This window comes from Pan paniscus, chromosome 5, assembly GCF_029289425.2.
Source record: "Pan paniscus chromosome 5, NHGRI_mPanPan1-v2.0_pri, whole genome shotgun sequence".
In the NCBI taxonomy this organism is placed as follows: Eukaryota; Metazoa; Chordata; class Mammalia; order Primates; family Hominidae; genus Pan; species Pan paniscus.
Genome location: NC_073254.2, coordinates 39,168,873 through 39,191,782, shown reverse-complemented (window position 1 = coordinate 39,191,782; position 22,910 = coordinate 39,168,873). Strand labels below are relative to the sequence as shown.

Here is a 22,910-nt window from a genome sequence, read left to right as displayed (position 1 = left end):
CCTGTTGATCTTAGAGGAAAAATGACATGTTTCCACAACATTAAGTCCTCAAGAGAGACCTGTAGCCTCAGTGACTTCACTGAAAAACAGTCATTCCAGAAGGGGCCACAAGCAGGGGCTGGTAGTATTTCATTGCTCTGGGTGCTGGTTACATAGTGTGTTGCTTCTGAGAATTCATTGAGCGATTCACTTATTCAATTATGTATCCTTTTTTTTTGCATGTATATAATAGTGAAAGGAAAGTTTAAAAAAGCTACCAATCTTGCCAAGTTACTTTCAAAGTCATTTATGAAGAGGTACTGCCAGGGATTTCCTAGGTAGAGATGAAACAGTTCTGTATCTTGATTCAGGTGCTGCCTACACAAATCTAACTATTGATGTGATCAAATTAGGTAGAGGTGTACAAACACTCACATACAAATGAGTGCACATAAAAACGAGTGAAATTGGAATAAGGCCTGGATTAACAGTTTTGCACTGGTATCAGTTTCCTGGTTTTGATAATTGTATTACATAGGTAATAAGCGAACCACTGGGTGAAGGGTACACGGGACTCTGCATTATCTTTGCAACTTCCTAGGAATTTATAATTATTTCAAAATTAAAAGTTAAAAGATGTTGAGAAGGAAAGGCCAGATCCACATATCAACAGTGAAATAAGCATTTCCATTAAAATCAGGAACAAAGTTAAGAAAGGAAAAAAAAAAAAAAGAAACAAAGTCACCATTTCTCCAACTAATTGGTCCCTAGAGCCTCTCTTGTTGAGTTGAGATTAGCGAGCAGCAAAGCTTCCTTTATTTGAAGCCTACATGGAGAGTATTATCACCTCCATTCTCCTAAAGATGATGAACCCAGAGTTGCAGGACTGAGACTTTATTGCAGCAGGAAGAGAGCACATAGGCTTATACGGTCATGCCTGGCATAGTGACATTTCTGTCAATGATGGACTGCATATATGATTTATGGACCCATGAGATAATGGAGCTGAAAAGTTCCTGTCACCTAGTGATGTCGTAGCCATCATAAAGTCCAATGCAGCCCAATGCATTAGTCATGTTTGTGGTGATGCTGGTGTAAACAAACCTGCATTCTCAGTTGTATAAGAGTATAGCACATACAATTATGTACAGTATATAATACTTAATAAGTGACTATGCTACTGGTTTACGTATTTATTACACTGTACTTTTCATTGTTATTTTACAGTGTACTCCTTCTACTTATTAAAAACAGTTTATTGTAAAACAATATGTGGCTGGGTGCAGTAGCCCACTCCTTTAAACCCAGCACTTTGGGAGGCTGAGGCTGGAGGATTGCTTGAGCCCAGGAGTTTGAGACCAGCCTGGACAACATGGTGAGACTCCATCTCTATAAAAAACATGTTTAAAAGTTAGCTGGGTGTGGTGGTGAATGCCTGTAGCTCAGCTACTCAGGAGGCTGGGGTAGGAGGATCTCTTGAGCCCAGGAGGTCAAGGCTGCAGTGAGCTGTGATAGTGCCGGTGCACTCCAGCCTAAATTACGAGTGAGACCCTGTCTCAAAAACAAAACAAAACAAAACAAAAGAAATACTGGGTTATACCAGCAGTATAAACGTGTCTTGTTTACTGTGCCTCTTGATTGCATTATTTTCTCTTGTGCTTCAATTAATCTCATGTTGCTTTGTTCATCACGGTCCCTTTGTCATAGAAAATCCACAGCTATTGTTGCCAGTAAGAGGCCACATCAAGTGACTGATCTTGAAACAAGAGATTAAGGATTACCAACCAGTGGGTAAAGGAGTTACAGCAGCTTTTAAGGCCCACTGCCTGAGGAGGAGCAGCTTTGCTCAGGTTATTACAGCAACAAAGGAAGACACGGAGAAGACGCTGATGCAATTCTGAAAGGATTACATCTATGACTCCATCAGGACCCTTGCTTGGGCTTGGGGTGATGTTACCAAGGAACGTATAAATGACATCTGGAAGAAGACGCTCGAGAGGTTCATCCGTGATTTCAAAGGATTTGCCAAGGACAAGGAGGTTGCAAAAACCAACAAGGCTGTGGTTGAGACGGCAAACAATTTTAACCTGGGGGTGGAAGAAGAAGACATTGAGGAGCTCCTACAGGTGGTTCCTGAGGAACTGACTAATGAGGAGTTGTTGGAACTGGAACAGGAACACATACCTCAAGAAGAGGCAAGGAAGAAAAAACTGCAGAAGAAAAATAATCCCCATGAAAATTCACAGTGAAGAGCTGAGAAGTTTTTGCAGACCTCAGTAAGCGCCTTAAAAATTTTGAAAACATGGGCCCCTCAACACCAAAAGGGTTTCATTAACAGAGAGGAATGTTCTTTATGCACTGTCTGCTTACAAGCAAATCTATGATGAAAAAGGAAAGCAAGCAAACCACCATGGACATATTTCTGATGCATGACATCTCCTAAGAACCTCAGGTAGGTCTTGTTATCCTAGCTCCATGTTTTTTTTTTTGAGTCAGGGTCTCACCTTGTCACCCAGGCTGGAGTACAGTGGTGCGGTCACGGCTCACTGCAGCCTTGACTTCCCGGGTTCAAGCCATCCTCCTGCCTCAGCCTCCTGAGTAGCTGGGATGACAGGCACGTGCCACCACACCTGGCTAATTTTTGTATTTTTTGTAGAGACAGGGTTTCGCCGTGTTGCCCAGGCTGGTCTTAAATTCCTGGGCTCAAGCGATCCGCCTGCCCCGGACTCCTGAAGTGCTAGGATTACAGGGATGAGACACTGGGCCCAGCTGTCCCTGTGTGTTATTGCCCCTGGAGAACTTCCAGCGGGGCAAGATGAGGAGGTGGGAGATAGAAATATCCATGAATCTGACCCTTTGTAGGCCTAGGCTAATGTGTGTAATTGTGTCTTAGTTTTTAACAAAAAAGTTTTTTAAAAATTTAAAATATAAAAAAGCTTGTGGAACAAGGATATAAAGAATATATTTTTATACAGTTGTGCAATTAGTTTGTGCTTTAAGTGCTAAGTGTGATCACAAAAGAGTCAAAAAGTTAAAACATTTTAAAAATTTATAAAGTAAAAAGTTACAGTAAGCTAAGGGTAATTTATTATTGAAGAAAGAAAAATATTATTTAATAAATGTAGTGTAGCCTAAGTGTAGAGTGTTTGTAAAGTCTAGAGTAGTGTGCAGTCATACCTTAGGCCTTCACATTCACTCTCACTCACTGACTCACCCAGAGCAACTTCCAGTTCTGCAAGCTCCATTCACGGTAAGTGCCTTTTACAAGTGTGATTTTTAAATCTTTTATACTTGATTTTTACTGTACCTTTTCTATGTTTATATACATAAATACTTGCCATTGTCTTACAACTGCCTACAGTATTCAGTACAGTAGCATGCTGTGCAGGTTTGTAGCTCTAGGAGCAATAGGCTAGACCGTATAGCCTAGCTGTGTAGGAGGCTGTACCATCCAGGTTTGTGTAAGTACTCTACAATGTTCGTACAAGGACGAAACCGCCTAATGACGCATTTCTCAGAATATATCTCTGTTGTCGAGCAATACGTGATTGTAAAATGTGAGACGACATTTGCAAAAATGTCCACTAACCACTGGGCAGCGGTGTTGTCTGTGTTCTAAATTATGGTGAGGGCTGGCTACAATGGTGCACTCCCATAATCCCAGCACTTTGGGAGGCTGAGGTGGGAGGGTGGCTTGAACCCAGGAGTTTGAGACCAGTCTGGGCAATGTAGTGAGACCCTGACTGTTCAAAATATGAAAGAAAAATTAACTGGGTGTGGTAGCAGGTGCCTGTGGTCCCAGCTACTCAGGAGGCAGAGGTGAGAGGCTTGTCTGAGCCCAGGAAGTCATAACAGTGGGGCGTGTAGGAGAGAGAGATAGGCCAATCTGTGACGGCTGGCCTATACACCTTTCTGTGACCGCCACCTCTGCAAACCAGGTAAATTCTCAGTTCAGCTTAGCAAACATTCTATAAGCGCACACCATGGACAGGCCCTTCTCTGGGTTTTAGGGTACATCATTTCACACGCTGGCTCCTTCCCCAAGGCACTCACTGATTACGGCTCTCTGGGGAGGGAGTGCTATTTACACAAATGCGAACTGGTCTAATATCATCCAATAAAAACTCGAAAGATCACCAAGTAGGGGGAAAAAAGCACAACCAGACACCTTAATACAGGGAGAGGAAATTCTGTTAATTCCACGTTTATTAATCACACACACAGCTCTCTCTGCAGACTAGACACTAAAACACACAATTGTCAAAAACTAGAAAAATGAGTTATGTCCACGTTTTAAAAGCAAAACTTTATAAATTTCTTACCACACTCATTCCCAAGTTTTATCCCACAAAGTATAGCATGAAACAATGACAACATACATATTATTCAAGTAAAATGCTATTTAAAATAGCTGCACACAGGTAATTAAAACACTAGGATCCAGTTTTTAGAGGAAAAAGTCATGTGGCACAATTTCAAGTTCATAATTGAAGTTAACAGTAAAACAGATTTGCTCACATTTGCTTCTGATCTTTATTTCTGCTGTGTCTCTTTAGTAGAATAAAGAAATGGCACTTCACATAAAATCATATTTAAAAGCTACTAAAATGGATAAACAGATGCAGATCAGCTCTTTAATGAGAATCCCTGCATAGCTGGAGGAAGTTCAAGGAGAATTGTTTTTTCAAGGCAAATAGACTCTTGTTACGTGGCTAATTTCATCTACATTATCATCGCTGGGAAGTTCCTGCTGAGAACTCATGGTAGCTATGCCAGAAAAGTACTTTCTTCACAGGAGGTGTTGAAATAATGCCGGATAAATGCAAGTAAGGTCAATATCTCCCTCTTGGTCTAGATCAGGAGCTGACAAACTTTTTCTTTAAGGAGACAAGTAGTAAATCTTTTAGGCTTTGCAGGCTATACTGTCCCTGTCCCAACTATTCAACTCTGCCAAGAAAGCAGTCCCAGACAATACCATAAATGAATGGGTGTGGCTATGCTCTAATAACATTTTGTTTATGGACACTGAAATCTGAATTTCATAGAATTTTCAGGTGTCATGAAATATTGTTCTTCTTTTGATTTTCTGCCCAATCATTTGAAAACATATAAACCATTCTTAGCTCACAGGTTGTATAAAAACAGGTGGCAGGCCAGGTTTGATTCATGGGCCATAGTTTGCCAACCCCTGATCTAATGGTCCTTCTCTAGTCCATGTTGTAAAATGTATATATTTTAAAAATCCCGTTGTTATTTAAAAAACAACAAAAACGTTCAGTTAAAAATAATTCTCTTTCTTCCCACAACCAAGGGCCATTTTACTAAACAATAAGCTATTTCCTTTAATTAGAAAATTGATCAAGGATATACAATGAGTCTCTGGCCTCAATTTATGAACCCATGAGCCAAATATGCAAGAAGACTCAAAATTTGCCACCCAGCCAAAGAATCTACTGGCTTACAATGTTAAAAATTTATTTGGAAGTATTCCTGCACACATCTCAGCATCGGTAATCCAGAGTTATAAAAAATAATGTTGGAACATTTGTATTCTTTTTTTGAGGTGGAGTCTCGCTCTGTCATCCAGGCTGGAGTGCAGTGGCGTGATCTCTGCTCACTGCAAGCTCCGCCTCCTGGGTTCACGCCGTTCTCCTGCCTCAGCCTCCAGAGTAGCTGGGACTACAGGCACCTGCCACCACATCTGACTAATTTTTTTTGTATTTTTAGTAGAGACGGGGTTTCACCGTGTTAGCCAGGATGGTCTCGATCTCCTGACGTCGTGATCTGCCTGCCTTGGCCTCCCAAGGTGTTGGGATTACAGGCGTGAGCCACTGTGCCCAGCCCAGCATTTGTATTCTTAATAGAAAAAGGAAGGATACATCTAAATCACAAGTAATTAAAATGTTATATAAAACCACCTAAAAACTATACAAATACAGAGAAGACATTAACTGTCAAAATGCTGAGTATGTGATTCTTGACAGGGCCGGGGCAGTGTCACTAGGAGATGAATTTCAGCTCTTCCTTCTCCTTGGGACCTTGGGAATGTGGCTAGTACACTCCACGCCAGATGCCAGGCAGCTCCCTGTGTGCCCAGGGTCTTGCCAGACCTTTAGTTACTCAACCATAGCTTCCCAGTGGCTCAATGAAGGATGTTAAATCCTAGGTGGGGTTCAGGAGTAATTGCATCTAGCACTACTTTCATTCACATTTTCCTTCCACAACCCAGAATAACCACAAGATGTAAGTGGAGTCTACACAGACAGAGATGGGGAAAGGAAGGTGCTTCGTCTCCACCTACTTGGCCGCCTAATTGGATTTGCATCTGTTTAAGATTACGGAGTCTTTCTTTCAAAGTGAGAGGCAACGCCGGTCATAGCGGCTTTTGCTTTTTGTGCGTTATTTGAATGATGAGCTGTAAAAACTCTTATTAGATAAAAGGTGCCTGAAATTCAAGGGCTCCTACCTCTTCTACAAAGTGGGTTGGCAATTACAGAAATTCTTTCCCTTTTGGGTTGACTGTGGTGAAAGTACTTTTGCTCTTTTGGAGGTGAGGGAGCAGCACCACACCACGACAGAAAGAACAGGCTCAGGTGACAGCCACTTACTCAGGCTCAGGTCGGTGGGCAAGTGGGCACTGGCCTCCTCCCATCTTGGCAAAGCCACTGACAGTAGGCAAGGAAGGGCTGGGCGGTGCTGCTCGTAACAATGGCTCTTGTACATCCTTAGAATTTTCATTTTTTTATGAAGTGCTTTTACTTTCTCTCTGGCTCACAGTATCGCAAGGAGCTAAGTAAGGCCTGTATGGAATCTCCACTGTATCCATGGGATGGGAGGTGCTGAACACACGCCCAAGGCAACAAGGCCACTCGGGGAAGGAGCCAGGCCATGCCACTGCGTGCCTTCCATCCTACCAAGCTGCTTCTGCTATTCTTTGCTTTACACTTCAGCTCATTTCCTCAAGGAAACGAAATGAAGTGGCAAACAGGACAGAAATGAAAATAGAATTCTTTAAGTGGTAAATTTGGGACAATAAAGGCATCAATTAAAAAATGGTTCAGGAATAGGGAGAGGTGCTCCTTTGTGCCTCACAGAAGCACGGACAATTCTGTGCTATTTATTGTCTTTGAAAGAGGGTTCACTCAAACCTCTGCCGCAACACCTCCAGATGCACATTCGGTGTCTTCTGTGCTGAGCTGGCAGATGCCGGGGAGGGGTGCTGTGCCCCTCATCTGCCTGCCAGTCACAGTCAAGGGTCTCCTTCAAGGTGCTCTGGGCCCATGTTCTGTAGCAACATGGGGGATGGTTGTGCCACTGCCCAGGCAGTGATCAAGCCTTTGTGACGGCCCACGGGGCTGGGCCTGCCTTGTGCTGTGCCTGCTCTGAGGCAGCTGGGGCTGTGGTGGGGAGCCAGGGCCTCATTCTGTAAACCCAGTGCTGGTTCTCTGGGAGTCTGCAGCCACAGGCACGTGGCACATATTGGTCCCTAGTTACATTAAGGGCAGGGGTAGGATTTGCATCTGTTTAAGATTACAAGGACTGGATGAGTTCTGAAAAATTCATAATTCTGAAAACCTATTAGTTTATTTAAAATAATGGATGGCATGTACCTATATATGTAGGTAAGTCTCCTTTTAAATTTTTTTAAAGAACCAAAGAATCCTACAAGCCCCCGTAACACACATACTTGAGTTCCAGATACTCATCAATGCCATACTTGGACCCCTCTCGCCCAAGGCCGGACTGCTTCACTCCACCAAAAGGGCACTCCACAGAGGAAATTAATCCTTCGTTGACGCCAACCATGCCCACTTCCAGCTGCTCTGCCACTCTCCAGATCTGGGCTGGGTCTTGAGAGTAAAAATAACCTGTCACAGGATAAAAGGACATATACGGCATTTAGAAGAGTCATTAAAGACATCATGTCTAAAGATGAGGGCACCATTGATGACTTTTTGTCCAGTCACTTGGGCCTGGAGTCTTCCCTGCTCCCAGATAAAGTCCCAGGTTGTTCTTGTCCACTTTTTCATCTCAAAACCTTTGAAAGTCACCTCTTGCTTCAATTCTACTCTCACTATCTCCTATCGAGACCCTCTTCCTGTTTTCTACTATTCAATCCACCCTACACACCTGTTAGATTTCCACACGACATTTTTGCCCAAGCCTTTCGATGACTCCTGATTATAAAATAAGGTTAAATTCCTTAGTGGGTATTCAACACCCTCTTCCTCCCAAGTAATTTCAATCAACATTTCTGGCTTCATCTTGCATTACTCTAATCACCAACCATCCTCTCCAAACCTGTCAGCCAAATTCTCCTCACCCTTTCTTACTTTGCTTCTCAACTCCCTTGGTGCCCTCTGCCCAGAATCTCTCTCCTCCAGCTTCTGCACAACCAGAATTCTGCCCAACCAGAATTCTGCCCATCATTTATGACCTAGTTCAGGGTACGTCTTCCTCCACCATCACCCCATCGAGAAGGAAGAGACAAATGCTGAACTCAGTGTTATAAACGTCCTTGTGCACACATCTTACTCCAGCTTTATGATAACTCTAAGGGACTTCATAGCATGCTTATCATTCCTCTTGGTATAAATAGTTCTCTTACAGCTAGAGGGGAAGCTTCTATAGAGCTATAGTGGTATCTTGTATGTCTTTGTATCTTCTGCAGTACTTCATTTGCTGTGGATGCTATTACATAATTTTCTCAGGGTTATAGAGTACATGCAGTGACCACCTGGCCCATCTCCAAACTAAAGGAACGGCAGCCATCAGAGAGGCACCTCTGCACACACCATCTTCACTCCTTTCATTGTCCCTGACACTCCTTGCTGATGCCCTTCCTCTTCTGTTCAGGCTTACAGGAGCCACGCAAAAGGGAAGAAAAAGCATTTGGAATTTCTGGGGATTAAGCCTCTGAGAACGTGGGACTTTGAGATGTGTGCAGTTCTCCACCTAGAAAAGTAGAATAATGTGCACCTTCTCTTCTCCCCACAGCTGTAATTAGAGAGCTCCCAAATGTGTATCATGGGGACAAGGCAAAAGTACACATACTTGCACAAATCCAAATCCATTCCACCACTTGGAAAGCAACAAAACACATACCTCATTGACGTTTCTGTCTCAAAACCCAGGGTGATGTTTAAAAGGTAAATCTGGCATGAGCTGGAGAAAAATGATTATGACTGGTATTGAACAAGGACAAACACCTACCTGCTAACCCAACGTCAGCTGCGTTAGCGATTGCTATAGCCTCCTCCTCTGTATCGAACCTGCCAAATTAAGATAGGTCATAAAAAATGTAAGGGGGAGAGGAAAGGAAACCAGTTTTCTTTTCTCCTGATTTGTTTCCCAAATAATCACAAGGAGTAAATCAGAGTTTTGCAAAGAGATCCAAGAGCAGATTGCAGAAGAAAGCAGCACCATTCCCCGATATAACTCAGTGATCAAGGCTAGCATGCTCAAATCAATACTGGCTTCATCTCTCCTAAGAGAACAAGAAAAAAGCAGACCAACATGTAGGGAACTGTGGCATATCCAGAACATCAAACAAAATCCCTTTAAAAAAAAGGATTACTATTCTTGGTACCCACGGGGAATATATAACAATCATAACAACTACTTTAGAAGCAAGCCTGATGTAGCAGAAAGAAAACGTTCAGAAGGGGTTGGGGCCAGGTTCTAATGTGTCCTCCACCACTGCTTAACAATGGCATGATGCTTGGAGTCCCCTCCTCTCTGAAATGAAGGAATGCACCAAAGCCCAGGCCATCTCTTCTAGCTTTAAAATTTTATTTCAGAAATAAGATGTCAGTGATATTTTTCTGTTGTTCCAGAATTGTAACTGGGGCAAAAAGTTCTAAGCACCCCAATTTCTAAATTCAGAGATCTACCAGCAGTTGGAACCAGCTGTCTCTCTGCAGGGCTTGCAAAGGGGGACTGGGCAGAGCCAGCTCCGAAAAGTCAATTTGTCCAAGGGTACACAGTTATGAAGTAGCAAAGTCTAGAGCTACATCATAGTCAACTGCAAAGCCTGCATTCTCAACCAATGCCTTCCTTTGGTTTCCTGTGAAAATGTCCAGTTCACATTTTATGTAAAAAGTTTTTATTAAAACAAAGAAGATGAAAGTTCTTCAAGGGTCCATTTCCCCAACAGTGGAATAAAAATAAACTTCATAAGAAAGATGTAACAAGGCCAGTGAAGTACATAATAAGAAAGATTTCTGGTCCTGGATAAGATGGTACAGATAGCACCAGCTGCCAGCTGTCTCTGTGAACCCAATGCTGGACATGCCAGAGGAAAGAGAAAGAGAATCATAGTCAAAACCATCAACAACAGCAACAAAACCTCAATCGGAAACTAGCACCAAAAATGCAAGAAATTTCTGGAGGCCAATAAATTGGTTGGATCCTGGGGGAGAATGATGGCCTCACGTGAGAGCGAGCTTGAGACCACCCGTGCAGGAGTGGGCAGGGCAAGGGCAGGGCTGCACGTCTCCTACCACGCCTGTGAGTTCCAGGTGATCCTGCCTACAAACCTGGGTCCCTGGATCAATGCGACATTGCTACAGGTAGAAAAGCAGCAGGGCTGGCTTGGGGCAGTGAGCCAGTGCTCGTGCCCAGCAGGTACACCAGCCATGGGAAACAAGTGTAGGCAACGGCAACACCAGCAGCCTCTTCTCCCCAACCTATTCCAATAGAGGGAACTGCAAAATACCCCAGCGGAAAGGATACTTGGGGTGGCGGAGTGGCACTGAGACTGGATTTTAACACTAGAGCCATCCTCAGTGGGGCTCAACCCTTTGCCCTCCAAATGTATGAGGAGCACAAACCAAGGCCTAAGCTTTTTACCACAACCCACGGGAGATATTACAAGCCAAGGCTGCCAACGGTGCAAGGGGTTAAAGATGAGCTCATAGGGAAAATTACAAGATGTCTGAGGAGCTCCGAGACTAAGAAAGATAAAGCAGCACAACCTATACCACGGGAGACAGAAATAGTGGAAGAGAATAAAAATGTTTTTTTAAAAAGGACAAATAGCCACAGCAAAGTAGGGGAGAATAATGAAGCAGGAAGAATCAGTTATGGGGAAGAACCCACTGGAGATATCAGGGATGGGAAAAACAATTGCTGAGATAAAGATCTTGGTAGGTGGGGTGGAAGCCAGAATGAGTATATCTGAAGAATGCATTAATATGCTGGCAGATGAGGGGAGGGACTCGCAGAAGGCATCAGGAATGAATCAGGAATGAAGAGATGGAATGAAGAGACAAGAGAAGTAGGGCACAGAAGTAGAAGTATCACAATAATAGACTACTTGGAAGGCTAGAAAAGCATAAATGAAAGGAAGAAGAACATCTGGAAAAATAATGACAAAAAATTTTCCAGGACTAAACAAACCTGTTAGATATTAATGAGCTGGGCATGGTGGCTCACGCCTGTAATCCCAGCCCTTTGGGATGCTGAGGCGGGTGGATCACTTGAGGTCAGGAGTTCGAGACCATCCTGGCCAACATGGCGAAACCCTGTCTCTACTAAAAATTAGCAGGGCCTGGTGGCGGGCGCCTGTAATCCCAGCTACTCAGGAGGCTGGGTCAGGAGAATCGCTTGAACCCATGAGGCAGAGGTTACACTGAGCTGAGATCGCACCACTGCACTCCAGCTTGGGTGACAGAGCGAGACTCCATCAAAAAAAAAAAAAAAAAAAAAAAAAACCAAACCAAAACAAAAAAACCGTATTAAAGATATTAGGACCTCAACTGAAAAACCTCACTGTGTGCCATACCAGATAGTAAAATTTAAGAACATCAAAGATCAAGAGAAATTCTAAATGTTTCCAAAGAGAAAAAATAGATCCGTTTCAAAGAAGCAAGAATCAGATTTCTTGGCAATAACCCTGGATAAAAGTAGATAAAGAGGCCGGGCGTGGTGACTCACACCTGTAATCCCAGCACTTTGGGAGGCTGAGGCTGTTGGATCACTTGAGGTAAGGAGTTTGAGGCCAGCCTGGCCAACATGGTGAAACCCTGTCTCTACTAAAAGTATAAAAATTAGCCAGGTGTGGTGGCACATGCCTGTAGTCCCAGCTACTCGGGAGGCTGAGGAAAGAGAATCGCCTGAACCCAGGAGGTGGAGGTTGCAGTGAGCCGAGATCACACCACTGCCCTCCAGCCTGGATGACGGAGTTAGACTCCATATCAAAAAAAAAAAAAAAGAAAAAAAAAGAAAAAAAAAAGTGGATAAAGGAGTAATATCTCCAAAGGGTTGAACCTAAAATTTTATCCAGGTAAATTATTATCTGCTTATGAATGGGAGATAAAAGACCACAAAAGGACACAGAAAGTTCATGTCCTATGGAGGCCAATGAAAGAATCCTTTGAGGTATAATACATTAAGAAGGAAAATGAGTTCAGGTCTGAGCACGGTGGTTCATGCCTGTGATCCCAGCACTTTGGGAGGCAGAGGTGGGCGGATCACTTGAGGTCAGGAGTTCAAGAACAGCCTGGCCAACATGGTGAAACCACATCTCTACTAGATTACAAAAAATTAGCCAGGCATGGTGCACGTGCCTGTAGTCCCAGCTACTCGGAAGGCTGAAGCATGAGAATCGCTGAGATCATGCTACTGCACTCCAGCCTGGGTGACAGAGCAAGACTCCATCCTCCATCTCAAAAAAAAAGAAAAAAAAAGTTCAGCAGAAAGTAAGAAAAAGTAAATTAAAGAATTTGAGGCCAGGCATGGTGGCTCATGCCCATAATCCCAGCACTTTGGAAGGCCAACGCAAGAGGACTACCTGAGGTCAGGAGTTCGAGACCAGCCTGGCCAACATGGTGAAACCCCGTCTCTACTAAAAATACAAAAAATTAGCCTGGTATAGTGGTGGGTGCCTGTAGTCCTAGCTACTCTGGAGGCTGAGGCAGGAGAACTGCTTTAACCAAGGAGGCAGAGGTTGCAGTGAGCCAAGATCGCACCATTGCACTGCAGCCTGGGCAACACAGTGAAACTCCATCTCAAAAAGAAAAAAAAAATAGAATTTGATAAATTTTATGGTCCAAATAAGTTATGATTTTTTTAAAAACCCATAAATTGCACTCTGCTCTTCAATGGACTCAACACAACTGTCTGCCTCCTGGCCAGACCTCAAAGCAGCCCAGGAATCTCAGGGTTTCCTATGTTCTCTTCTATTCTTCCTCCCATCTCCCCGCTGGCTGGAGGATCTTACTTGATAACTGGTGCCAGAGGCCCGAAAGTCTCTTCATGAGTGCACAGCATGTCCTGGGTGACATTGCACAGCAGGGTAGGCTCAAAGAAATTTTTTCCAAGTTGGTGTCGTTTTCCACCTGTCACAACGGTGGCACCTTTAGAAACGGCATCATTCACCTGTTTCTCCACCTGTGTAATGAGGAAGAAAAAAAGCTTTCCACATGATACAATTTTTTAGAATGTTTAAACTGCAGAAAACTATAGTTCCATTTTTTTTTCTTTTTTAAAAAAAGTAGGTTAACAATAAAGCATGCTGGTTTCCTTTTGTAGAAGGAACCACATTTGCAGAGATTCAGAAGCAAGAGTGCCACCTTCTTCCTTGGTCTTTGATATCTTCTAGCTGTTTGATCTTCCTATTTGTTGAATGGTCTAATATATATTCGCTTCTTTCTAGGCCTGCGGCTCAGCCGTTTGCTTGGATTTGCTTTCATTGCATTCTGCGGTTATTTCTAGCTTCTTGGATCCCATGTTGTCCTATTTCCTGAACTGAGTTTTTGTTGCTTTCTGACACACATATTCTCCTCAAGTAGTTGTTATTTATTTATTTGTTTTTGAGATGGAGTCTCGCTCTGTCACCCAGGCTGGAGTGCAGTGGCACGACCTTGGCTCACTGCAACCTCTGCCTCCCAGGTTCAAGCGATTCTCCTGCCTCAGCCTCCCGAGTAGCTAGGATTATAGGCACCCACCACCGCGCCTGGCTAATTTTTGTATTTTTAGAAGAGACAGGGTTTCATCATCTTGGCCAGGCTGGTCTCGAACTCCTGACCTCGTGATTCACCCGCCTTGGCCTCCCAAAGTGCTGGGATTACAGGAGTGAGCCACAAGGCCTGGCCAAGCAGTTGTTTTAAAAAAGATGCACTGGATGTGGTCTAGTTTCTGAATTTTCATACACCAAGTTTCTGGTGTTTTGTACTCCACCTAATTGATAATTTGCTTGAGTACAGAATTCTGATACAAAATAACTTTCAGAACTTTGAGTGCACTTCTCCACTTCCGGTGTTGTTGAGGAAGTTTGAGCCAAAAATGGTTCTCACCCTTTTTCTTCTTGATAGCTTTTTCCTCTCTGAAATCTCCTAGGATCTTCTATGCTCTGATATTCTAAAATTTTAGCCATATATATATATATATTTTTTTCCCTTTTCATTCATCCTACTTGGTAAGCAGTGAAATCTTTCAATCCGCAGAATAATTATTTTCCCCTAACTCTGAGAAGTTTCCATCTATTATTTACTTGGTAATGTCACTTCCTCCATTTTCCCAATTATTTCACTCCAGAACTCCTACTACTGGACGGGTATTAACAGGAGTTCAGATTAGTTCTGATTTTTTTTTTGGTATTTCTATTATATTTTTTGCCTCTCTATAGTTTGCTTTAAACTCCATAAGATCTCCGAAATTTTATCATCTACTTCAGGTACCGAATCTTGTGACAGTCATGTGTCTAATTTCTACAGACTCTTTGTTTTCATTGCTTCATTTCCTAGAACGTACTTCTTTTTTTATTATTATTATACTTTAAGCCTAGAACATACTTCTTATTAACAGCTTACAGATGTACTATCTTCCCAAAACTCTTGCAGGACACTATGAGATTTTTAGAAAATTTCCTTCCAGTTCCCTAATTTATCTGCTTCCTTCAGGGACTATTCTGTTTGTTCTTCCTGACGTTTCCTCTTATGTGCTGGTGGTTTTCCCATCATGATCCTTGGTTGTTCATCTTTCTGAATGAAGGACTGAGTTGCCGAAACTAACCTGGTCGGCTCTTTCTCAGCTCCAGCAGTGTGTTTGGGGGACACACACACACAAGGACTGGGTTGATCAATTTGGGGATGTGTGGCATGAGTGGTCTTTGCTGTTTTAAGCTTGGGTTTATTCCAACTTGCAGGCTTCACATAAGGTCAGCTCCCTTCCCCAAAAGGCAAAGTCGAGAGAGCCCTACCCTGATGTACCTAGCCTCACTCTTGAAGCTGTAGTCTGCCTAGATACCTACTATATTTCTTCAGAAAAACTGTCCTGCCCAGAACAAATGCCTCTGCTGTCTCGTGTGTCTTGGTGGTGGTCGTGGTGAGGAGGGATGGTGGGAATGACCCAGAAAATTGTGCAGAAGTAGAATCAACCAGCTTCATCTCCTCCCCTCCTCCTATTCCTACTTTCTGTAGCCACCAATTCTAGAAAGGCTCTGTCATTTAAAATGGCACCAGTTTCCTCTGCAGGGTTCCCCTGGGTAGACCCATCTATTTTGACTTCTATTAACACAATCCCTTCTGAGTTCCAGAAGTTCATTACAATCTTTGGTTCACTGGAGTTGTTTTCCCTTCCATTTTCACCTGAATTTTCTGTTTTGCTTTTGTTTTTGAGACGGAGTCTCGTTTTGTTGCTCAGGCTGGGGTGCACTGGTGCGATCTCTGCTCACTGCAACCTTCGCCTTGTGGGTTCAAGAGATTCTCTTGCCTCCGCCTCCTGAGTAGCTGGGACTACAGGTGCTTGCCACCACGCCTGGCTAATTTTTCTTTCTTTCTTTCTTTTTTTTTTTAGAGATAGGGTTTCACTATGTTGGTCAGGCTGGTCTGAAACTCCTGACCTCAAGTGACCCACCTGCCTCAGCTTCCCAAATGCTGGGATTATAGGCGTGAGCTACTGTGCCCGGCCCTCAGCTGAATTTTCTATAGGGTTTCAGGAAGGTAAATATAGGTGTGAGTGTTCTGTCTTTGAGACTGACTCTTTTAAAATCCATGCCCCCCCTGCAATGCTCTCATAGTGCATCACCTGCAACTAATCCCCACTGGCTAGGATGGCTTACTTTCTATGAATTTTATATTATAAAAATAATTCTACTTAACAAAAATACCCCCTTGCTCCCCAAATATAATCTGCTCTGCCCTTTTCTTGTCATATTAATGTGAGGTGCAGTGTTTTTTTCCTAGAACCCACTCTATGACAGTATGTACACTAGAGCCAACACAATGAAGTGTTTTTAAACAAGGTGGTTTCCACCAAATTTCTCTCCAGCAAGAAAGAAATCTCGCTGTCTGCTTGTTTGAAGTCCTGGCATACAGCACCATCTGGAGGACAATGTCTGCGTCTTACCTTTGGGGAAAAAATCTTCAAGACAGAGTGGTTTCCCAGCCTCGCTGCAAATAGCATCATCCTGGGGCACTTAGAAAATGCCAATGCCTAGGCCGACTACACATAAATTAACACCTAGTCTTCTTGGATAGGTCCCAGGCAACTGTAGTCGATAAAGGCACGGTGTGAGTTTAGGACCACCGCTCTAGGACTTGAACCACAGCTGGCCTAGACCCAAATTGCCTTCACTAGACAAGTGAATACCCCGGGCTTGTCCCCAAGGTCCAAAGTCACCTCTAAAATGCAGGTGGTTCCAATGTAAATTTTAATGTATTTTCTTTATCTAGAGTAATCCCAAGACAGTAACTAGAAATTTATCAGAGCTCTGTCAAACCTTGAGGCTTCCCTGGGTTTCCCAAGGCAATGGATGTGGGTTCAGCTGAGTTGACTGCCCACGGGATGGAGGCAGCCATGGAGTCAGGGCTTGGCTCTCAGGCTCTGAGGAGGTTGAGGAACAGCGGTGGGGCTGTGCTTCCCATGATGAGTACTGACTTGGCTGTCACTTGCTTCTGGTTCTTCAGTTGCATCCAGGGGCTGGCTGTGCCTCCACTGTGTGTCTCCCTCTGACCACCTCTCCTCCCTTCTTTCCCACACACAATCTTCAGCTTCTACTGTCTTCCTGATTTAAAATATTCCATTAAAACCATTTCTGGGCAGGCATGGTGGCTCACACCTGTAATCTCAGCACCTTGGGAGGCCGAAGCAGTTGGATCACCTGAGGTCAGGAGTTCGAGAGCAGTCTGGCCAACATGTGAAACCCCAGCACTACTAAAAATACAAAAAGTAGCCAGGCGTGGTGGTGGGTGCCTGTAATCCCAGCTACTCGGGAGGCTGAGGCAGGAGAATCGATTGAACCCAGTGGGGCGGAGGTTGCAGTGAGTCAAGACTCACCACTGTACTCTAGCCTGGGCAACAGAGCGAGAATCCATCTCAAAAAAAAAAAAACAAAACAAAAAACTGCATGTTTTATATTACAAGAAACTTTCTTGTGACTCCAAAATGGATTTTTTTTAAACAGTAGAATAAGGAGAGAAGTCTCATATAGCTAGTAGTATGGATTATAACATTTTTTTAAACAAACAAATCTTTCCTAAAAGCAGTTTCCCCTCAATATCTCTAAATCCTGAACATGGCATCTGTGATTCTGCACCCCCGGCTGGGATACTTTCATGAAGGACTGTTTTAGACAGGGATTTTGTCATCAAGAGAAGAAAGAACAGGACAACATCAGCATTACAGCCGAAACACAAACCATCTCAAAACCAAGCCAGTCTTCCTTTCCATAGGTGTTCCAAAAGATGAATGAACTTTGTCTCAAGATCCTAATTGCTGAGGCAGTGAGGGATAGAATTATCATCACTATAACAAAATTTAGGGAGGACAGTAAAGAGCTACAGTGACAGACCGCATGGGGACTTGGTGCAATGGCAGGGCTATAGCAGCTCATGACCAGACAACAACCCGATTCATATAACTGGTAGGCAGAATTCACTTTTCTCAGGTTTCTCCATTGTTTACAAAATAGGCTTGCCGGGCACTTTACCAAAATGACTTTTTTGTTTTCATTTTTTTTTTTGCCGTTTAACATGTTTTTTTTAGCTATTATTAATTTTTTAATTATTTTAACCTTTGTGGTTTTTGTATGAAAACATCGTTGAAAATTCCATTCGATTCCATGTATAGATGTAGATCTCTCATACTCTATACTCTAATCAGGGTAGTTAGCACATCTATCGCCTCAAACATTGATCATTTCTTTATACTGGGAACGTTCAAAATCTACTCTTCTAATAATAGCTATTTGAAAATATACAATACATTGTTGCTAATTACAGCCATTCTACAGTGCTGTAGAACACCAGAGCTTATTCCTTCTGTCTAGCTGTAATATTCTGTCAACCCACCCCTCTCTAACCCCACCCCTCCAGCCAAAGTGTTTTTTGCTGATTAAGCTTTTCATATTGAAACCATGAAATTTACTTTCACAAATAATACAATATACTTACCTTTTCTACCGCTTTTTCATTAATTAATGGGCCCTGAGTAGTTCCTTCCTCAAATCCATTACCTACGCGCAGGTTCTTCTTCATGGCCTCGGCGAATGCTTTTACAAAGGCATCATGGATGCCCCTTTGCACCAAGAATTGGTTTGAGCAAACACAAGTCTGGACAGGAGACAAAAACAAACCCACACAGGCTGTCAGAAGCTGCAGACCTGACCAGTGAACGTGTGGCTGCTACCGCCTCTCTGTGAAAACACTTCCCTCGGTGGTTGTCATGTGTTCAAACTGCCATTTTCCTCCTCACGTGGGCTTGGCCCCAAAGGTAAAAGCACTGAGTCAGTGCATGTTCCCCTCCAGTTCCCTCCACAGCTGCTATGCTACACAGCTGCTATGCATCAGTGATTAGTTGGCAATAAGCACCCGTACACACACACACACACACACACACACGAAAGAAAAGAAAAAAAAGCCACCCAATCCATGTTTTTTTCAAATGGCTTTTGTTTATTTTGTTTCCCTGGGGGGTGGGGAAAGAGTGCAATTCTCCTAGGAGACTGTGATGCTGCAGCAACAGCAGAGGCTAAGAGGAATGTGGTCCAACGCCAACTTATAGTCTTTTGTTTTTCTGACACAGGGTCTCGCTCTGCCGCCCAGGCTGGAGTGCAGTAGTGGTGAGTTCACTGCAGCCTTGACCTCCAGGGCTCAAGTGATTCTTCCACCTCAGCCTCCCAAGTAGGTGGGACTATAGGCACTTGCCACCATGCCCAGCTAATTTTTAATTTTTTTTGCCTGGGCGCGGTGGCTCATGCCTGTAACCCCAGCACTTTGGGAGGCTGAGGTGGGTGGATCACCTAAGGTCAGGAGTTCGAGACTAGCCTGGCCAACATAGTGAAACCCATCTCTACTAAAAATAGAAAAATTAGCTGTAGTCCCAGCTACTCAGGAGGCTGAGGCAGGAGAATCTCTTGAATCCGGGAGGTGGAGGTTGCAGTGAGCTGACATCATGCCACTACACTCCAGCCTGGGCAACAGAGTGAGACTCTGTCACAAAAAAAAAAAAAAAAAAAAAAATTGTAGAGACAGAGTCTCACTCTGTTGCCCAGGCTGGTCTCCAACTCCTGGGCTCAAGTGATCCTCCTGCCTTGGCCTCCCAAAATGCTGGGATTACAGTTGTGAGCCACCATACCTGTCCCCAAGTTGTAGCCTTACAGTGTAATTGATGGTAACATATATTGACATTTTGTATTTATGAAGGAAAATATACTTATTTTGGACAAAACCAAGCTTATTTAGGTTATGTGGAAGGGAAAAACTTAATTACCAAAGGCCAAGGCAAGGATGAAAATTATTTGATAGAGAATATCACACATTTCACAGTTTTTTCACAATATAACCTTTCAGGGATATTTACTCTGTTTCTAGAATGCATTTAAAATTACATATTGATGGTACTTTTAAGATGAATGCTTAAGAATATTTAAGAAGGCAGGATCCTGGCAGCAGCTTGGATAGAACTGGAAGACAGGACCCTTGGCTCAGAGTCCCAGCTCCTCAGCAGATTTGACACTGTGGCCCAAAGACGTCTGATCTGAAGTCACTTTTTCTTTCTAGAGTTTCATTTCCTCATCTCTAAAATGCAACGTTTGTAGAGCTGATAACTGTGAAGGTCCCTGACAGATCAAATATTCCAGGATTTCCTAGGAAGACATGAGCTCAGGCCTCTGGTCTCCCAGGACAGCCTGGACGCTCCTCCAAAACACTGCTGGTGTGGGCCTGTGCCCTGTAGAGGGCACCTCTGAGGCTCCCGCCATCTCGGGACAGCGAGGCCCCACTGGGTCATAGCAGGCAACAGGGTTTTGAGTTATTCCAGTCACCACCCTCCTCAACATTTTCTTACTTTCTTTCCCTTGGCCTCAGAGACCCCAATTGTTCAAGGCTGTTCTGTGTCTGAGGAGATTATATCCGTTCAGTAGAAAAAAGATCAATGAAAGAAAACTATAAAAATAACCAGATTAAAAGGATAGGGGAAAGAAGAAAACACAGAACAATTTGACTAAAGGACATCTGCTGTTCAGAAAATTATTTGAAGCCAGGGACTGTACCTTATTCTGGGGGGGCCCCTCTGAGCCTAGTATAACCCTGGTAATAAAAAGTAAGGCATATACTAAATATTTGCGAAAGAGTCAATGAATAAAGAATGAATAATGGAAGGAACCCAAAAGTTTCCTTATGGGATATAAGGCAGTAGAGGTGGTGGGATCTTTGTAACACACACACATGCACACACACACACACACACACACTCTCACATGCACACATATCACACACACACACACACTCACACATGCACACGCAAACACACATCCTGATATACTCTCCAGGACTCACCTGTCCAGTGTTCCTAAATTTAGATGCCATGGCCCCTGCTACAGCCTGGTCCACGTTGGCACTGTCAAATACTATAAATGGAGCAAGGCCGCCCAGCTCCATAGAGACCCTTTTCACAGAGTTTGCTGCGTGGTGCAACAGGATCTGTGAGCAGAGGAGAGAAAGCTGTGAGCACAGAAATCCATTACCAGGATTGTTAAGCCTTTGTTTAAAAAAACTACCAAATGGTGAAAAAAGCAAGGTGCACAGTGGTGTACATGGGATAACTTTGCATAAGAAAACAGAGAAATAAGAATATATATTTACATTTGCTTGTATTTGATAAAGAAACATTGGGAAGAGGCTGGGTGTGGTAGTGTGCACCTGTAGTCCCAGCACCTTAAGAGGCTGAAGTGGGAGGATTACTTGAGGCCAGGGGTTCCAGACCAGCCTGGGCAGCATAGGGAGACTCCATTTCAAAAATTAAATAAATAAATAAATTAGTAAAATAAACACTGGGATGACAAGACACTAAAAGTCACTATTTATAGAAAGAGGGAGTGAGTCAGGGTTGGGGTGAGGGTGAGACTTGTCATGGTAAACATTAATACTGTCTTAATTTTTCAACCATATAAGTAAGTGTTTATCTATTCAAAACAATTATATGATGGGCTTAAAAATCAGAGAGATAAGAAAATAAAATCACCTAGAATCCCACAACCCACAGCTTACACTGATAACATTTTAAAGTACATCCATTTAGAATGTAGCCATGCAGATTCAGGTACCTGTACATTTAAAAAAAAAAAAAACAGGATGGTATAATTATATAATTATACCGTTTCGTAACCTGCTTTATCTTCCCAATGAATCACATATTTGGGACGTCTATTTTCATAACACTTTATATCTTGCTCCTTTAATGTAACACTCTAATGTGAAGATCCTCTTGTGTCAGCACATATGTTTCTAGAACTTTATTTCATTTATTATTATTATTGAGATGGAGTCTCGCTCTGTTGCCCAGGCTGTAGTGCAGTGGCGCAATCTCCAGTTACTGCAACCTCCACCTTCTGGGTTCAAGCAATTCTTCAGCCTCAGCCTCTTGAGTAGCTGGCATTACAGACATGTGCCACCACACCTGGCTAATTTTTGTATTTTTAGTAGAGATGGGGTTTCGTCATGTTGGCCAGGCTGGTCTTGAACTCCAGACCTCAAGTGATCTGTCTGCCTCAGCCTCCCAAAGTGCTGGGATTACAGGTGTGAGCCACTGTGCCCGGCCTAGAACATTCCTTTAGATGCTTGCATAGTATTCCACTGCATGGCTATTCTGTAATTTATTTATTCAGGCCCCATCTGTTGGACATTTAGGTTGTTTCCATCCTTGCCATTAAAAAAACGCTGTGGATCGCGCCACTGCACTCCAGCCTGGGCTACAGAGCGAGACTCCATCTCAAAAACAAAACAAAACAAAAAACAAAAACGCTGTGATGATTCTGTCAGGATGAACATGTAGAATTGCTAGCTCAATGTATAATTGTAAGGCTTTTGGTACCTATAGCTATTATAGTTTAAATATCCAGTAAGAGATTTCATAGCCTAAGAAGCTGCTTAGGGATGTTTAAATGCTTTATTAAGGATAGTAGGTCTTTGTCTAGTCATGGCTGCAGGAAAGATGGGACCACACTTGAGATAGTTCGAGTGGAACAGACGGTGTTCGCAAGCCCAAGGTGGCTCTAGGATTGCCCCCCAAGTGTTGCACATTCTGAGGTCACGAGTTTTGTGACACGGTTCTTGGTAAAAACACAGAATGGCTGGAAAGCTAGGCCTGTGCAGGTACTGTGTATGTGTCTGTATGTTAATATTCCAGCAATCAAATGGTAGTAACAATCTTCTCTGAAACATTACTGTTCAACAAAGTAGTTCAAGTTTTAAGACTAAACATATTTCTTTATCGGACGCAACATAACTATTTAAACTTTTTTATGTTTTTATTTAAAAATTTTTAAGAAACGCCATTGACTTTTCCTGGATTTGCTTCAGTGCAAAAATGATTCTCACTGTTGGGTCACTCCATTTTGCCTCCACCTGGCCTTGAGCACAGGTCCTGTCTCTGGTGTCTGTCCCTCCACCTGCACTGGCTCTGTGTCCTCTGACAGTGTCCTCTCCCCA

At 43.2% G+C, this 22,910-nt stretch overlaps 1 protein-coding gene across 2 annotated transcripts in view; it reads right to left on the bottom strand.

Moving 5' to 3' along the window:
• Positions 1-4,152: 4,152 nt before the first annotated feature.
• ALDH5A1 (aldehyde dehydrogenase 5 family member A1) overlaps positions 4,153-22,910 on the bottom strand; it is a 42,488-nt gene continuing 23,730 nt past the window's right edge. The window contains exons 7-11 of one of the 2 annotated variants that reach the window (XM_055113118.2): positions 20,760-20,903; positions 18,375-18,533; positions 13,202-13,371; positions 9,193-9,251; positions 4,153-7,847 (exon numbers count right to left, since the gene is read on the bottom strand). In XM_055113118.2, coding sequence (XP_054969093.1) covers positions 7,642-7,847; positions 9,193-9,251; positions 13,202-13,371; positions 18,375-18,533; positions 20,760-20,903 — 738 coding nt within the window. In that variant the 3' untranslated portion in view covers positions 4,153-7,641. 2 annotated transcript variants of the gene reach the window in all.